Source organism: Aulonocara stuartgranti (genome assembly GCF_965226115.1).
Source record: "Aulonocara stuartgranti genome assembly, chromosome: 3".
In the NCBI taxonomy this organism is placed as follows: domain Eukaryota; kingdom Metazoa; phylum Chordata; class Actinopteri; order Cichliformes; family Cichlidae; genus Aulonocara; species Aulonocara stuartgranti.
Window position 1 is genome coordinate 65,156,667 of NC_138941.1, and position 19,354 is coordinate 65,176,020.

The 19,354-nt window shown below is 42.9% G+C and overlaps 1 protein-coding gene across 1 annotated transcript; it reads right to left on the reverse strand.

Moving 5' to 3' along the window:
- Positions 1 to 14,182: 14,182 nt before the first annotated feature.
- LOC309693804 (E3 ubiquitin-protein ligase TRIM21-like) lies at positions 14,183 to 18,396 on the reverse strand. Its single transcript, XM_082513364.1, has 2 exons — positions 18,312 to 18,396; positions 14,183 to 16,458 (listed from the first exon to the last, which is right to left on the reverse strand). Exon 2 carries the CDS (start codon positions 16,449 to 16,451, stop codon positions 14,805 to 14,807), a length of 1,647 nt encoding a protein of 548 aa, XP_082369490.1. The 5' UTR covers positions 16,452 to 16,458; positions 18,312 to 18,396; the 3' UTR covers positions 14,183 to 14,804.
- Positions 18,397 to 19,354: the final 958 nt, after the last annotated feature.

Here is a 19,354-nt window from a genome sequence, read left to right on the forward strand (position 1 = left end):
GTGTTTTATAGCTTTTCTCATTACCAATAAAGCCAGCATTTACAAAACCCCCCCCCAAAAAACTAATCTGTATGTTGTTAGGTGGGACATAAGCTGTGCTTGTTACTTGTGATACCACATATAACAACCCATTGTATAGGTGGCTGTGAAAAATATGCATATAGGCAAGGTAAGTTTATTTGTATAGCACAATTCAACAACAAGGTGATTCAAAGTGCTTTACAGAGACATTAAAAACAAAAACAAATAAAAAGCATGATTTAAAATTGATTAAAACAAGCAAACAAACAAACAAACTAATTAACAAACAAACAAAACAGTATATAAAATCAAAAATCAGAACAATAGATAAAATCAGTAGTTAAAATGTTAGTTTTGAAATTTAAGCTTAAATGTGTGGAATTGGTGTTTTATTCAAATGCAGCTGAGAACAGGTGAGGGCACAAAACATCAGGCCTGACATTAGAAAGTGATCATGGCTGCCATGACTGGATATAAATGTTGATAATATAGCACCAGGATATCAGACGATGGCAGACCTTCCACATGATCGCATCTCACCAGGTGAACCTATATTCTCTCAGGTTGGAGTAGATTGTTTCGGACCTTTTTAGGTTAAGTGTGGAAGGTGTGAAGTAAAGAGGTATGGAATTATCTTTACATTTGTGGCAGTGAGAGGTGTGCATTTAGAGGTGTTGTCATCTTTGAGCACAGAGTCCTTTATTAATGCTCTCCGACGATTTGTATCAAGGAGGGGTCAGGTATCGGATAATGGTACAAACTCTGTGGGTGGTGAACATGAGTTGAAAGAGGCAGTGGAAGGATGGAATCAGGCTCAGATTCATGAGATGCTGCTGCAAAAAGGCATAAAGTGGATTTTTAATCCTCCTGCTTTTTCCCATCATGGCGGGGTTTGGGAACGTCTCATAAGGTCTGTCAGGAAGGTGTTAAATTCCATTTTGAAAGTGCAGAATTTGGACGAAGAAGGCTTCGTTCTTTGGGGCGATCGTGGCTCAAAGAGTTGGGAGTTCGTCTTGTAATCGGAAGGTTGCCGGTTTGAGCCTGGGCTCGGACAGTCTCGGTCGTTGTGTCCTTGGGTAAGACATTTCACCTACCGCCTACTGGTGATGGCCAGAGGGGCCGATGGCGCGATATGGCAGCCTCGCTTCGGTCAGTCTGCACCAGGGCAGCTGTGGCTACAACTGTAGCTTGCCTCCACCAGTGTGTGAATGTGAGACTGAATGAATAGTGGAATTGTACAGCACTTGAGGGCCCCGAAAAGCGCTATATAAATGCAATTCATTATTATTATTATTTGTGAGGCAGAGGCTATTGTACATGGCTACAGTACATGTCTGACCTGTTCTGGAAGCGCTGAGTGAAGGAGTACCTGCCCCAGCTTCAAGAGTGTCAGAAGTAGCAGAAAATTGAACTAAACTTCATTCCTGGGGATGTGGTTATCGTGGTCGATGATTCTGCGCCTCGTAACTCTTGGGTGATTGGAAGGGTTGTGGAGGCAATTTCTGACGGTAAAGGACTTTTACGTCAGATTCGTATTAAAGCAAAGACTGGTTGTTTGGACAGGGCGATCACTAAAGTGTGTCTTCTACAGGAAGCAGAACAGTCATGAAGATTTTCAAATGTCTATTTGTATTAATGTGTATTTGTTTATTTTGAATTAAAATTGTATCCTTGAATGTTTGATAAAGGATTGATCGTGTTTATCAATATGTCTCCTACATGGTAAGTATGATGTAATTATTGCTCTAAAATAATTAGGGGCTGGTATGTAGGAGCCATATGAGTTGTTCCTTTTTTGGTTAAGTGGGTTGGTTTAAATGCACTGACTGTATTGGTGCATGGGTGTGGGGCATGACTCATGGTTGCGTTAGGTGATAAATGTGGTTGCACTCACTTGTTCACCGCCCCTGTTGTTGATGAGCAGAAAGGTGTGGTGAGGATGAGGGGAAACCTTTTGTTGAGCGCAACTTGATGTTAATTGATGACTTGATGCACTAAGTTATGCCATAGGCCAATGTTGTAGTTTGGCATAGTGATTGATATAATTCTTTGTGAGTTGCAATTATTTTGTTTGTGCAGTCTGTGCATTTGTTTAATGGTTTGATGCCATGTGCTGACTTGTATAGTGGACAGTACCATGTGGAATAAAAGGTACAAAAAGTACAGAAGTGTATTTCATGTGTTTATTGTTGCACTTCATCTGTGTCCTCATGTTTAGCCTGCCGCGGCCGTTGGTTGGAGGAGCTGCAATAAGCATGTTTTCAGTCTCTTGCCACATTAACACAGTAACACCATTTTTTTTTTTAAAAAGCTTGTACTTCATTAAACTCATTAATCAATAACTATGGATTAAACTGTAGAACTGAAAAAATGTAAGAGAAGAACTTCAGATCCTGAGTGTGAGGAAAGAGAAGAATCAGCTTTATTTCAGTTTTGAGAAATAAACCTTATAGTTGAGTTTGTAATGGTTCTTTTCTCTTTGTGATTACAGGAGCTGTCCTCAGATTCACACCTCGGCACCAAACAGTGACAGTAGACAGATCATCCAACATGTTCAAATGTTAATTGCAAAATTAACTGATGAAAACAGTGCAAAGGTTAAATTACCACATGTGCTGCCAGTGAAAGCTGCAGCTGTTTTATTGATAAAGTTAAAGACAAAAAGTCAAAGAGATTAATCACCCCTGTAACTGTGTCACTATATATCTGTCATGAACTAGCTGTGTGCAGGGAGATGAGGACCCAAATGCAAAACTCACAGAGACAAAAGCTGAACTCAAAATCTCTGCTTTATTGCAGGATTCGCAAAGAAACTGAACTAAACTGGGAAAGCTAAACTGAGGACCGAGAAAACACAGAGAAAGGTTCAGGGAAGAGACATTGACGACAAAACCTTGAACTGAGGGAGACGTGGGCTGTGTCCGAATTCAGGGGAAGGATGTTTAAAATGCCATATTTGGATGCAATGACGTCAAAGCGACGCGGCGAAGGCTGTCCGAATTCAAAGAGCACTCAAAATGTTGCGACAAATGCGTCCTACTTTGCCCTGAATTCTAAGGAAAAATCTGGTAGTACAAAAGTTAAATTGTTATAGCGGTTGTGTTGTTAAGCTTTGGGCATCTGCATAGACATGTTTCTTTTATTTAAAATAACCGTAAACCAGCTTGTTTCGCGGGTCCTGCGATTTTTCATGTATTGCCGCTTACATACAAATAATTTAGATTTTGTGGAATTGGTGATATGTTGTGGGGAACAAAGACCAAATGGCTTAATTTATTAAAACTGTCATGGTCCTGGGTCATTTTGACCCAGCGTTTTGTGTTTCCTTGAAGTTCATTTTTGTGCCTTGTGTTTATTCTGATTTTGTATTAGTTTAGGGTTGAACCTAAAGTTTGGTGTATATTCAGCCCTACCTGTGTCTGTCCTCGGTGCTCTGTTCATGTCCCCGTGTTGTGTTATAAATCAGTCTGTGTGTTCCTGCTTTACTTTGAAGGCTCGTGTTCTGGATTTCCTGTTCTATTCTGAAGGTCTGTGTCTGTTGTCATTGTGTTCAGCTTGTGTCCTCCAGTCATCATGTGTATTCAGATCAGCTGCTCTTCCCTCCTGTGTGCGATTACCCAATTACCTTGTGTGTGTATATATAGTGGGTATCGGTCTGTGAGTACGGTCCTATTAACCTTCATGCTGTACAGCAGCGGTCCCCAACCTTTTTTGCGCCACAGACCGGTTTATGTCAGACACGGAGCGGCCTTTAAGGTATCGTGGATGAATACAACCACATAAAATGATCCGACCAAGACAAAAACTGTGGTATTTTGTAAATATAATAATAAACGTGAATGTACTGTGTGATTGTGTAACTTTATTAGCAGCGTCCTCTTGAAAATGCGCCAACATTGAGAGTAGCATCCTCCTCTCTGCCGCTTAATGCTCTCTGGTCGCTATGGTAACGTGTAAATATTTCTTTCAAAATAAGACACACAACTACAACAAGGGAAAGACCCAGGGAAACCGAGTTAACGATAACCCCTGAAAACCATAAATTTCACAGCAGAGCCTGAACTCTCGTGGCCCGGTACCAAACGACTCACGGACTGGTGGTGTTTTTATTTGCCTGCAATCATTTTTGATTTCCTCTGCCTTTAGGATTGCAAGTATCCAGGCTCAGGAGAGGGGGTCAGTGGGAAGCCCTCTGCTGCTACTTGGCCCTGGTTTGCCCTCATCCCTCATGGATGAGGTGATAGGACAGATGCCTTCCACTAAGCCTCCTGTCCCAATTTCCTCTCTCACTGAGGACACCCCAGGGCCAAGCACAGCAGTGGGTGACCAAAAGGACAGCGATGACGAAGCGGCTCAGCCACCTACGACAGGGAGAAAGAGGAAAAGAGTCAGGGATGATGAGCTGCTAGACCTCATCAGAGAGGACAAGAGGCAGCAAAGAGAGGCTGAGGAGAGGAGAGCAGGGGGAGGATGGACATACTGTTTTCACTTCTAGAAAGATTAGTTCCCAAATGAGTTATGTATTGAGAATTTTATTTATTTGAAAATGTTTGTTACATTGTTATATGTGTTGCATTAGTTTAAAGGTTTTATGTTATTAACAAACTGATTCAAACAAACAGTAATTGTCACTGAACTCAATTTGTTTTACAGGCATTTTTAAAATGTTTGAACATAACACTAACTTTGAACAATATTACATGGATATTTATTTGATAGCAATAAAGTAAATAACAATAACAATTAAACAAGAATATTTCAAATACACAGTATGCAAAGATGGAAAAACAATATTTTCAGTTGTGACCTGTTCCTGGACCGTTTCTTTTACAACTGTAATAGATTACAGGAAGTCTCTGGCAGTGTTGCTGAAGATCAGACATGGATGGGGTGCTGCAACTGAGACCTGTGGTTTGTCTTTTCTGGTCAGCAAGTGGAGAATCACACGGGTCTGCAAAGAGAGCTTAAGGATGCTTCCTCCCACTGTCCACTGCATCATCCATCCTAAATGCGTGTAGATTAAAGAAAATAATTTTACCTGGATATGATTGTCTCTGATGAGCCTATGGTACAAAACGTGCGGGCGACGACGGTAAGGTTTTTCTAGCTCCTCAAGAAATAAAATTGTCCACACAACGGAGCAACATTTGTTGCCCCTAATATAAAAATATTCACGCTGTGGCACACAGAGGTGCAGACGTGAGGGGAGAGAGAGCACCGAGGAAGAGCACAGACATAACGGGCAGGGGAAAACATGGAATAAAACACAAGGAGGGGAGACGAGGGCTCACAGATACACAGAGGGGCACACAGGTGGTAAAGTCACAAGGGGAAATCAAATAAGCAACATCTTAACAGAACAACCTAGGAACCATGGCATAAATAAAAACTAAGAATGCTAGAATGCAACATGACCCAGGATCATGACAATATCAGCATTAATTCCATACCTCAGTTTGCTGTTTCAGAAAGCTGCTGATCTCAGATCTACACAGCTTCCCTTTTAAACAATGGATGTACTCAGCTGCATGAAGAGCACAGCTGACTTTCTCTGGCACAATTAAATAAAACCTGATGAAGGTCAAAGGTCGTCATTTGTATGTTGAACTACAAACTTGTGATCTGGAATTCTTTCACAGTTTTTTGCAGATAGTGTATTATTATTTACCAAAAAGTAATCCAGAGTTATTCATACCAGAGTAACCAGAGAGGATCATGTATTTTTAAATATATAACTTTCTACAGGACTGAATATAATATCTTTATGTAAAAGTCCTTCTTCTTTGTTTGTTTTCCTCCAGTTTTATAGAAATGACCCCATCGTAAAACCCACATGGTGTGTCGTAAACTCTGTGTTTGTATGAGCGAGCACGTGAGTGCCGGTGTGTACGCGTACCAGTGTGTGTGTAGGTGTGTGTGTGTGTGTGTGTGTGTGTGTGTGAGAGAGAGAGAAATCCTGTCGGTCATCAAAGTCCATCTCCCCACACCCAAGCGACACCGAATTCCTCTACAAAACATACAAAACATTTTACAAGCACTGAGACCCCCACTCTGCATTAGCATCCCCCGACTGTAGCTTCCTGTCTCCTTTTATGACAGGGTTAGGGTTGACAGGCTGACCCCCAGTGTCCACAAATTCCTCTCCCTCTACACCATTACACACACTCTCAGGCCTACAGCTAAACCAAACTGAAACACACAGACAAATCCTTCCCTATTTCTCTGATCTACTGCTGGACCCCCTCATCTAAGCAAATTTAACGCATTATATTCTAATAATTGGTTTTTGTACTCACAGTAGTTTAGACACAAATGTGAGTTTATTTACAGACAGATTTGGTTTAAAATAAAGGTTATTCATTCTCTTTTGTGTGTTTTCTGGCATTTTGTATTATATCTAAGTCACTTTAATTTTCTAAACGTTTATTCTATAGTGCCTGGGTTGTTCTGTTTAGTTTTGTTTATTGTCTAAGGAGCTTGGAAATAACTTCTGGATGTGATGGCCCAGGATGTGAGTGGGTGTTAAGGCGAAATGGGAATCTGGGAAGGGATCTCAAAACTGGATTATAGATGGCAGACAGTTGGTTTCGTAAACCACCGCCTCTGTTCAAAGATGGTCGCTCACAGTGGACGTAAATGGCCTCTTGTGAGCTCACCTGAGCTTCTTGGATGAGAGGGGAAACGACTTCAAGCAACTCAAAAGAAGTCCAGACGCTTTTCTTTCCAAGCTCCTTAGACTACGATGACCTGGATGACTGAGAACCTTCACAGACAGTTTTGTTTATATTTTTTTCCACTGTGTCTTTGCCCTTTGAGTCTTCCTCTGTGTGTTTGTGTTTATATAGTTGTGAGAGCCCTTGCGCCTTGTTTCCCCTGCTTTGTGTTTCATTCCATGTTTTCCGTCATGTCTGTGCTCTTCCTCGGGTTCCCTCTTGTCTACCTCTCCTCCACTCCTGCATCATGTTTCCTATTTTATTATTGATGTCTTGTGTATCAGTGTTTGTTCTGTTCAATTTTGCTTCCCCTGTTTCGTTATGGTCATTCATGCCAGGTGTTTTTCTCGTGTGTACTCACTTCCTTTTAATCCCTCTGTGTATTTAGGTCAGCTTCTCCCTCAGTCCTTCGTCGCGTCCTCCCTCATAGCTGTTTGACTCTCCCTGTGTTTCCCAATGTGTGTTATCATTAGTATTTCCCAGTTTAGTTTTGTATCGCCTTTTCCATTCAGCAAGTAAAGCTGGTTTTGAGTTTACGTCCTGTTTCTGAGAGTTTGCATTTGGGTCCTTCTCCTGCTTGCACACGGCCGCTTTTGTGACAGTTGCAGCTACAAGAGCACAAAATAATAATTCATTACCAAAAGCTGGAGCATTTTCTACCGCTGTGAAATATTCATGCTTTAAAACACACTGGAGCTAAAACCCTGGTGTAAATAATCACAGACACCATGAACCCTGCAGAGAAAACAGGATTCACACACACCAGAGACAAACAGGATAAAAATCAATCAAACTAAACACAGATCCTGTCACGGCTCGGGTCAGTGGCCATGTGAAGAGTGGAAAGGAGGACTCAAATGCAGCACTTATTCAAACGTGAGGGCGATTTATTAACAATACCAAACATAAAGTGGAGATGGCAAACAGAACTAAGGATGAACTAAACTGGGAGAAACTATACCAAGGAGTAGCAAACCTGAACATGAAGGGAGAACAGCAGGGAATTTCACAGGGTATGAACACAGACGATGCGACGAGGAACAGAGGCAAACACACACCATAAGTACACAGAGAGACACTGGGAAATCACACACAGGTGGGAGACACAGCTGGACCTGATTAACCTGACGAGACAGGGGAACACTAACACCAGGGACCAATAGAGGGAGCACAAACCCAGAACCCAGTACCTAAAATCCCAAAACACAAACCATCCCAAAACAGCCCATGAATAATAATGAGAATAATAACAATAAGGGACACAAACACAAAATCACTGAGTCATGGACGCAGGACCATGACAGTACACCCCCCCCCCCTCAAGGGCTGGCCCCCGACAGCCACAGAAACATACCACCAGACCCGGGCGGGTGGCAGGGGGCCCAGGACGGAGGGACCGGGCCATGACCAAAACGAAGGCCCCAGAGTCCCAAACAAACGTTCACAAAACTCACAGGGGAGCAGAGTCTGAAACACAGTTCAGGCGGCCGGCCTGGGGCCCGACAGCACAGGAGGCCAGGATGGGACAGTTCAGGAGGCCGTCCACGAAGGAGGCCGTGGCAGCGACAACCTCGTTTAGGAGGGCGGCCACGATGGCGATGACGACCAGCCAGCAGCCTAGAATGCGGCCAATGAAGACGAGGTGCCAGACGCGGACCAGATGGTGGTGTGCCAACAGCGGAACCAGGCACAGATGAGGAGAAGCAAGAGGCAGGACCTGCTGAAGCCAAACCAGGCGGGGCTGGAGCTGATGCAGCAGGCGATGATGCGGATGCTGGACCAGACGAGGATGCAGACACGAAGGCTGGGCCAGGCGAGGCTGAAGCTGGACCAGGCGAGGCTGAAGCTGGACCTGGACCAGGCGAGGATGAAGCTGGACCAGGACCAGGCGAGGATGAAGCTGCTGTTGCTGGCGGCTGGACGGGCTCCTCGGGCCCCCCAGCTGGCAAAGCAGGAGGCTGGACGGGCTCCTCGGGCCCCCCAGCTGGCGAAGCAGGAGGCTGGATGGGCTCCTCGGGCCCCCCAGCTGGCGAAGCAGGAGGCTGGACGGGCTCCTCGGGTCCCCCAGCTGGCGAAGCAGGAGGCTGGACAGGCTCCTTGGGCCCCCCAGCGAAAACAGTCTCAGGACCAGTGGGCACCGGGGCCCCCGGCACACGTGAACCAAAACCAGTCGGCACATGGGCCTCTGGCACACATGAAACAAAACCAGTAGGCACATGGGCCTCTGGCACACATGAAACAAAACCAGTAGGCACATGGGCCTCTGGCACACATGAAACAAAACCAGTAGGCACATGGGCATCTGGCACACAGAAAGAGGGCCGCAGCTGCGCAGAGCACTGACCCTGCTCAGGCAGCGACAGCCCGGTGCAGTTCACAGCTGGCATCTTGGCCTCCAGGGGTCCAGAGTAAGCTGAGGGCTGTAACCCAGCCTCTGGGGAAGCCCCGGAGCGAGTAACGGTCACTAATGTTGCCAGTTTTTGAGGAACAGGTCCATTGTGAAACAGTTTGTCTCCCTGCTCAGAAACAGCGGTGGAAAAACAGTGTGAAAATTGTGACTCAGCCATTAACTGAACTATGGGTTGTAGCGATGCTAGCGGTGGTGGTGGCTGAGTGGCTAACTGTAGCAGCGGCAGAACAGATAATTGTGTCCTTAGGGAGGCTAACGGTTGAGCTACAGACTGGGAAGCTTGTGGCTGGACACAGAACTGAGCCGGAGAATGGCGATAAAGTCCTGGCTCAGAAGGAGCGGCAGAGACACAGTCTGTCAGTTTTGCAGAGGGTTTGTAGACGCCCACTTGGGAAGGATCCGTTACCACGAAGGTAGGTAAGCAACCCACACAGTCTCCCATCCCGCTCTGAATAGCCCCAGAAAACAAAGTCCCGGAATCTGGGGAAGCCAAAGCGTCCCGCTCGCTCACCGCATCGGGCTGCTCGAAAGGGAATGCAGACGGGGGGTGAAGTCCAAGATCCAAAAGGAGAAACTCCCGCTCCCACGGACATAGCGAGCCTAGAAGCCATGGGAGACCGGTCACTAGACGCTGTAGCCGCCTCTCTACAGCGCGCTGGGACCTGCTACCCGGGTTTTCCAACCACAGGTCGATAAGCTCCTGTGTGGCATCGATGAGATTCTCCCGTAGCTCCTTAGACGGATTAAGCGCTGCTGGGTCCATCTTGTGGGCGCGTCGTACTGTCACGGCTCGGGTCAGTGGCCGTGTGAAGAGTGGAAAGGAGGACTCAAATGCAGCACTTATTCAGACGTGAGGGCGATTTATTAACAATACCAAACATAAAGTGGAGATGGCAAACAGAACTAAGGATGAACTAAACTGGGAGAAACTATACCAAGGAGTAGCAAACCTGAACATGAAGGGAGAACAGCAGGGAGAGCACACAGGGAATTTCACAGAGTATGAACACAGACGACGCGACGAGGAACAGAGGCAAACACACACCATAAGTACACAGAGAGACACTGGGAAATCACACACAGGTGGGAGACACAGCTGGACCTGATTAACCTGACGAGACAGGGGAACACTAACACCAGGGACCAATAGAGGGAGCACAAACCCAGAACCCAGTACCTAAAATCCCAAAACACAAACCATCCCAAAACAGCCCATGAATAATAAAGAGAATAATAACAATAAGGGACACAAACACAAAGTCACTGAGTCATGGACGCAGGACCATGACAGATCCACTGATGCACTTGTTTTTATACTTTAGCAATATGCTGACAATATATTAAAGTTTAGCTTGCACTTGTAATACTAAATATTTAAAATCTTTAGAATATTCTGTCTGACCGACAACTGCTGCAGGCTTCAGGTGGAGCCCAACCCTCCACCTCTCTCATTTCACGTAAAACAAAACTTACTGCATTATTTTCATTTTCTTCGTGAGATTTTATATATGTTTTTATTTTCAGATTCACTTATACATAAACTATGAAATCCCATGAAGTGCAGAAAGCTACATTAGAATTTGCTTTTTTATTTGTATGCTTTTTTAAATTATCTTGGCACTGAAGCAGCACACAATACAAAGAAGAGACTGCACATTTTACATGAGCACAAGCATCAAATTTGAAATTCAAATCATTTGTATTTTACTAAGATATGTGGGACTGATTTGCCTAACTTCTCCTGACCGGACTCTCCTCTGCTCTCCATTTTGAGTCCCTGACTAGTTGTAGTCATAGTGTTTATTTGACTTCAGTTACTTTAACAGCAAAATCCGAATAAACACTTGAGAGGGATATTATACCCCTTAAGTCAAACCGAGTGATTTATGACCCAAATAAAATGATTTATGACCTATGGAGTAATAAAGGAAGTAATAAAACAAATGGTAGCCATAAAAATATATTTTTTAACAAAATTATTATATTCATAAAAGTATGATCAAAATTGTCACATTTTATAACTCATTAATTTTCAATAATTAGAAAATGATTTGATTATTAAAACATATTGGGTTTATTTTTTCCTATTTTTTAAGCCAAAAAAGTTTACTTTTTATGGCCAAAAAACGCTTTGTATATAGCACTACCCCTGCACTGTTTATATATACACCTGGTGGAACTGTAATAAATACTGACTGTACCTCTGAGTCCTCAAGCGAACCGTGACAATTTCTCCTTCTTTCATGTTTATTCACCTCTTTATTTAATCATCATTTACTATTTATCTGTTACTCTCTTCCACACCATGTTTTTTTAATCTTCCCCACATCACCCCAACCAATCAGGCTGCCCCTCCCTGAACCTGATTCTGCTGGAGGTTTCTTCCTGTCAAAAGGGAGTTTTTCTTTTCCACTGTTACCAAACTGCTTGCTCATAAGGGGTCATAAGGCTGTTGGGATAGTCTCTGTTTTCTTTGTACTGTTGTACTTGAGGCAACTAACAACACACTATATATATTGTGTATATAAATAAAAATGAATTGAATTATGCATATTCCACCTGAGCTACAGCCACTCCTGTAGCTCAGGTGGCAGAGCAGGTCAGCCACTAATCAGAAGGTCGGTGGTTCGATCCCAGGCTGCCTCCAGGCTGCATGCCAAATATCCTTGGGCAAGATACTAACCCCATGTTTGCCTACTGGTGTTGGTCAGAGGGCCCGGTGGCGCCTGTGTCTGGCAGCCTCGCCTCTGTCAGTGCGCCCCAGGGCAGCTGTGGCTACAATGTAGCTTGCATCACCAGTGTGGGAATGTGTGTGTGAATGGGTGAATGACTGAATGTAGTGTGAAGCGCTTTGGAGTCCTTAAGGACTAGAAAAGCGCTATACAAATGCAGGCCATTTACCATTTATAGAGAGACGAGAAGATGATGCTCCAGTTACAGCAGTGCAAGTAAACAAACAATAAATATAAGAAGAGTAAGAAAATAAATATACACTTTAGGACCAGGGGTAAAGGGATCAATAACAATTTAAAATTTACAGTTTGATGATTTAAAGTCTCACACACAACCCATCGAAAGGGGAGGGACCGGCTGCTTCCGAATAGAGCACATTTCATTTATAATTTTGTAAATCCGAGCCCATTATGTATTCATGATTTGAATCCTGGGTTGTGCGAAATCCCAGAAATACACCCTAGACAAAGTGAATCTGTGAACTAAGGTTTAAGTTTATTAGCTTATGTTGTGGTGATCCTCGGGTTGAGGGATGGGTGTTCATACTGGAGTGCAAAATTAGGTCCTCAGTTTAGAAAAAAGAGAAAAGAAGAGGAGGAGAAACAAGCAAAAGATCCAGGTAAGCAGATGTGTGATTGGATAATGGCAGGTCATCCTGAAACCATCAGAATCAGAATACTTTATTAATCACTAAGGAAATTATGTGCATTACAGTTGCTCCAAGAAGAAATTGTAAAAATAGTAACAGTAACAGACTAAACTCCAAGCAATGCATTATGTTACAGATTTTAATATTAATTAGTCGTTGTCAGTTGCTGATTTGTCCTGTTCTCATTGTATGACGAATTATGATGGCTGGTGATTAATAAAGTATTCTCATATGTTACCGCTAGTTTTACAAACACATTCTTCTTTATGTCTGTTTACGTGTTTTTTATGAAACTGATTTTCAATAGTACAAGTACCTTTGCTCTCCAGAATAATGCAATCACCTCTAAACAATGCAAATATTTTATGGCTTTTTATCAGCTGCAACACCATGTAGTACCAGGATGTTAGATTCCCTTTACCAGACAGTGTTGTTAGCCCCCAACCCCCCAGGCTCCAGGTGTCTGAGCTCTAACCCTGGCTGCCAAATGTGCCCCCTAGGCCCTTGTGCCTTTTACCACCAGACTAAGTTTGTAGTCCTATCTACTAATATTATTTTATTATAGCACAAGGTTCAGCTAGGTTACTACTTTACTTTGAGCACATTTTGTAACCTGATACTTTATCAAACTTTTACTCGAGTATTTTTGACACTAGCAGCTGTACTTCTACGTGAGTAAAAATGCACTTTTGCCACCTCACTTGCCACTTTTCTTGAGTTTGTACAATTTTTACATTGACACTTTCAACGTTTTACATGTTATCCTTGATCACAGTTCTAAACAAGCTAACTTTCTTGACATCAAAGTAACCCAAAAAAAGCAAATATATGTCCAGTTCTCTTTACTCCAAACTTGCGGATCGGAAAATGTATGTAATTACTATGCACTTAATGCATACATATTATTAAAATTTGGGCTATAATGGTTGTATTGATGTATAGCAACTTGAAATGCTCCCAGAAATGGCACTACAGCATGTAAAAATATAAAGTAAGCTCTGGCGGACTTGGTTCTATGGTAGGTTTTAAAGGGTTAAGTAATGCAGGACAGGATCACTCTCTGTGTCTCTAAAATCCAACAATCTGGCAATCACCTCTAAATAATGGGAATAGTTTATGGCTGTTTATAACATGCAACACCATGTAACACCTGGATGCTAGACTCTTTTACCTGGCAGTCTTCCTAGCCCCCAACGCCCACCCTTTACTTCCAAACATTGTGTCATGCTGGAAGTTTTTATCCTGCCCACCTCCAAAAGCAGTTTACCTGTAAGCCAAAATATTAGAGTTAAACAAATTTGTGAAATCCCTGAACAATACGGGTTGTGCAGTAGCAGTAGTACTAGAACTAGTACTACAGGGTGGGCCATTTATATGGATAACATAATAACATGGGGATGGTTGGTGATATTAAAGTCCTGTTTGTGGCACATTAGTATATGTGAGGGGGCAAACTCCTCAAGATGGGTGGTGACCATGGTGGCCATTTAGAAGTCGGCCATCTTGGAATCAACTTTTGTTTTTTCAATAGGAAGAGGACCATGTGACACATCAAACTTATTGGCAATGTCATAAGAAAAACAATGGTGTGCTTGTTTCAACATAACTTTATTCTTATATATTCTTAATCATCCATAACAGTCATAAAAACACAAACAAAACCGCAAAACACTGGGTCAAATGACCCAGAACCATGATAGTCTCTCTGTCCCTGTCTGTGGTTCCTCTGTTATCCAGAGCACTGTTACAATCATGTACAAGTACACCAAGTACCTGTTTCTCTGTAGGCGCGTCACACATATATCTGTTCCCAGGATAATAGTGGAAGAATTGCACAGACTCTGTGTCTCACTTCATAAGAGAGGTTTTCTAACAGGGACCTGGGAAAGAGGAAAATGGATGGATGAATATTCTCAGATTTGTTTTAATATTATCCATCAGTTTGCACTGAGCAGATACAAAGTCTTCACACAGATCCAAAATAACCAAACCACTTTTACACATCATAACTGCCCCTCAGCTGAAGTCTGAATGCTTTGTTTTAATAAAAGAATCTAACAAAAGGTTCTTTTTTATTAATTTAAGGTTTCTGAAATGTTATGTTTGATATTTTGTCTTCTTCTTGTCTTTACATCAAATTCCATTAGCAATAAACCAAAGAGTAAATCTGAGTCCACAGTAATCAGAATCTATGTAAAACATGGAAATCGTAAAGTGTTTACACTCAATATGTTCATTTGTTCCTTTATGTAAAAATCACTCAGTTCATCAAATAAAATCAGTCGTTGATTGGTTGATTGACAGGGCAGATAATCAGAGGTGCAGAGTTGTTACCACCATGATTCAGACTGGGACCGAAGTATGGGTGGAGTTTGTGAGTGAAGGAGCAGCCAGTAAAGGAGTAGATCAAAGCTGCAGCATCTACATCATAAAAGGAGACCAGACCCTCCTCATAATCCACAAACACCCCCACCTTCTCAGGACCAGGCTGAAGACAGAGACGGACTGGAGGGGCAGCACACGCTTTGTACTCATTTCCATTTCTCAGCAGGACAGTCCAGAAACCATTCTGAGGACTCAGTATAATATTTGACCTCCTGTCGATCGACTCTCTGGCCACTCCTAAATCCCACTCAGTCTTTCCTTTAACCTCAACCTCAAAGTAAAATCTGCCTGAAGAGAAACTCTGCTCTCCTAAAACACAAACACACTGAGAAAATCTCTCTGAGTTGTCTGGAAGTTTCTTCTTCACATCACTATGATACACTTGTTTTCTATCATCACACAGAATGAGAGCAGGATTTGCTGTATCAGGATCCAGAGTCACATCCACTGCATACTGCTGGACCCTCTTCAGCTCAGCCTTAAACAGCTTCTTCTTCATGGGTTTCCAGAATGTCTCCTCCAGCTGAGCCACAGCTCTCACCACAGTCCCCTCATATGATGGTGGACGGACTCTGACCTCTGTCCGGTCCTTGGTGGGTGGAGCAGCTTTCAGGGAGGAGAAGCTGTGGAGGAGGTGGAGATGGTCTTCAGATTGTGAGAGCTGCTCCACCTCAGAGCTTCTCTTCATCAGCTCAGATATTTCCTGTTCCAGATCTTTGATGAGACCTTCAGCCTGTTTCTCTGTCGTTTCCTGTTTGTCTTCGATCTCCTTCATGAGATCCTTCAGCCGTCTCTCAACAGACTCCTTCAGAGCAGTGAGGACCTGAACACCCACTCTTTTCTGTAAATCTGCACGATCTTTACTCATCTTCACTGACTCTTTGATCTCCTGAATCTTCAGTCGTCTCTTCTGGATCTTCTGCTGAATCTCAGCCTCTGTCTTCTCCAGCTCTGCCTTCTTTCCTTCATATTCTTCTTTCAGAGGAACAAACTCGTGGCTCTTGTGGTCTAAAACAGGGCAGAGCATGCAGACACATGTCTGGTCGGTTTTACAGAAGAGCTCGAGAAGTTTATCATGCTTTGTACACACCCTGCCTTCAAGGTTCTCCACAGCATCAATCAGCTGATGTCGTTTCAGACCTTTGACTCTCAGATGAGGCTCCAGGTGAGTCTGACAGTAGGAGGTCTGACACACCAGGCATGACTTCAGGGCCTTCAGTGTGGTTCCAGTGCAGACATCACAGGGAACTTCTCCTGGTTTGGCAGCTTGTTGCTCTGAGCTGCTGGCGTTCTGCAGAGCTTCACGTCTGCACTGAGCAACCATCTCAGAGAACAAAGTGTTGATGTCTAGTTCAGGTCGTCTCTTGAACACCTTATTACAAATAGGACATATATATCTTCGATTAGTTTTCCAGTGCTGACTGATGCAGTTTTTGCAGAAGTTGTGTCCACATGGTGTGCTGACTGGATCAGTGAACACATTGAGACAGATGGAGCACGTAATCTGATCTTCAGATTGCAGATTACCGGCAGCAGACATGTCTGCACTGTGAAGGAGAAAGAAAACATTTTTTTTTTAAATTCTATTTTGTTTCATTTTTTAAAAAGAAAGTGTCAGTATTTTACTCTTTACATGTGTCCATCAACAATTTTGAGTTATTGCTGCTCTGCTGTGACGGTATGTATACTGTGATGAGCAGATGAAGCACTTTAACCCTCTAAATGAGCAAACCTCCAGGTGAAAAAGTGTGAAAATCACCAGAATGATGCCACTTGTCACAGCCACAACAGATGTCATTGGCAGAGTTTCCACTTTCTGATGGTTCGTGGACCATAAAGTTCTTAGGCAAATTAAAGCAGCAGAAAATGTTATAAAAAGGTACCTGGTGTTGAAAATAAAATATTAGTTAAATTTAGTTAAAATTTAATTTAGTTAAAATTAGAGTAGAATTTGGAAACTCTACTCTACTTTTGATCTACTGGTCTGAGTCAGTGACCCAGTGTTTTGTGTTCTGGTTCAGTTTCCATTATTTGATATTATTCGTGGTTCTGTTTCCTTGCTCTTCCTCATTTAATCTTTTGTGTTTCCTGTTCTCTTAGTTAGTTTATTCATCTTTAGGTTCTTGTTACTGTGCCTCACCTGTGTGTCATGTTTAGTCTTAGTCTATGCTGTTTTGTCTGGATGTCTCTCGCTCTCTCTCTCCCTCCATGTTCCTCTCTCTCTGTGTCGCTCGCTCTCTCGCTCCATGCCTTAGTCATGTCTGTATCTGCCTTAGCTGTTCCCATGTTTGCCTCCTTGTGGTTCATCCATTGCCTCCCCAGTCCGTCATGTGCTTCCCTGTCTGATAAGATAAGATTTGCTGATGGTATTGCACCACCATTTATTTAACTTCCTGTTCCTGTTTTTATTATTCATGATGAAAATGGTGGCATGTGAGACAGCTCTACTGACAAAACTCCCCTCACTCTGTGACAAACAGAGTATTTCCTCTCAATGCTTCATAATAAAGGCCTGCTTTCGCTTTGCTTGTAATGTGAAAGAGCTAACTGAAACAAAAGCACTAATAAAAAGAGGAAATGTGGAGTCAGACAGAAGTCAAAAAGACAGAAGGTGCGTTCCAAAACAACCCCCACATTTTTCCAAAAAAAACCCCCCAAAACACAGCAATCTGCAAAGAACAACACAAATTATTGGCTCAAAAATCCCAACGAGGGAGTGTGAGAGAGAGTGCCGCAGGCCTGCTGACCACAACCGTCGAGTGTGCGCTCAGGTGCAAGTGTTTCTCTGTGAAAACTGCCGTCCCAGTTACTATGTTACTGTGACACGTGCATGTATGCTCGTATTGCTTCTTAGCTCTAGCAGCATTCTCCACAACAGGTTTTGTGGATTTGGCAGTAAATTGTGTGTCATAAACTTTCTAAGTTACATTTGCATGACTCATTGAAATGTCTTCCTGAAAGTAAAACTCTTACAAACACTTATTCCTTAAGGCCAACTGCAAAATGGTTTATATGCCATTCATAAAACATTAGCGTGTTAGAAGACCTCTTCTAACTCCAGAGAAGCCTGATAGACCCGTTTAAGTAAGATCAGCGTTTTCTAATCTTTTGCCATTCTCAGCACACAGCTCTTCTCTTTTCCTAAGTCCTTATCATATCTCCTACCAACTTTTCCTTGACCTCAGTGACGTCTTCATTAAGGTCAAGGAAAGCAGGTTAGGAATATAAGATAGGAGGTACTTTTGGACACCTCGAGGTTCATTCCAAAGTCCTGAGCAGTGCCTCAGTGAGACTCTTTCAAACAGCAGCTCAGTGTTTCTACAGTGGATCTGTGGCTATATGAGCACATTTCTATTGAACCAATGTGACTGTGATGAACAAAGTAATCAGCTGCACTCACCACTGTTGCTGAGAGAAACCTGATGGACAGCTGAATCTTCTTTCAGAGACAAACAGGACTCAACTGCAGCTCTGCTCTCTCACACGTTTACTTTCGCTTCTGGAAAATGATGTTAAATTTCTTGCTCCGCCTCTGGCTGTACATATTTGCATTTCCTGCTTCTCCCATTAGGATCACCTGGTTTGTAGCAGCTAACTGGTGTAGCAGGTGAAAGGAGTGGATCCTGAATTTACACAGTAATGATGGTGTTAGGTGAAACTCAGATGTTTCCTCTGAGCTGAATTGATGCTTTAAATTTAAGATGTTAAAAATTCATTTTTGAAACCTCTGACTATCCCTCCTTTCAGGCTGCTGCAGGTACAGATGACATCAGGTTAAAAAAATATGTTCATTTACATTTCTGTGTTTTTTATTACTTAAAAAATGTAAATATATGTTTATATTTATATACATTCATATTTTTAATTAGTGCTCTTAAATGACTACAACAATAATAATAATAGTTATTTTTGATTTGACTAACCAACTAGCCTGGCTCTGGTCGACTGTGAGGGGAAGTAAGGTGGCCAGCAGGCTGACACGCTCTGGTAGAGCTGCAGTCATGGAGGGGGTCACTGACTTTTTGACGTAGGGTGTATCCTCAGTAAGCAGCCCAGGAAGGTAAGCTCGGGACTGGTGGCGCGTGTAGTTTTTCAGCAGGTATACACTATATACACATCTAAGGGGGTGCCACTCCTCTCAACAGAAAGTCTTTCAGGTTTATGAGCTGCTGCGTGGCAGTTTGAAGCTTCAGTTCCCTTTACAGATTTTCTATAGGGCTGAGATCAGATCTGGAGACTCTTTGCTTTGATCAGTGTATCCTATCAGTGTATACGTATTAGAGTGATTTATTTTACTACTCATTATATTACTTTCATGTTATTCTGTAAAATGTCCTGAAATACACTATAGATTTATACTTTTCACTGGTTAGGGAGAAACAAAATGGACTCGCCCTCTCCCGTGATGCACCACTGTCCAGCCCTCAGAGTCCATCTAGGACT

What these genes read in the sequence shown, in the direction of transcription:
- LOC309693804 (XM_082513364.1), bottom strand. Translation starts at nt 16,451, where the DNA reads ATGTCTGCTGCCGGTAATCTGCAATCTGAAGATCAGATTACGTGCTCC.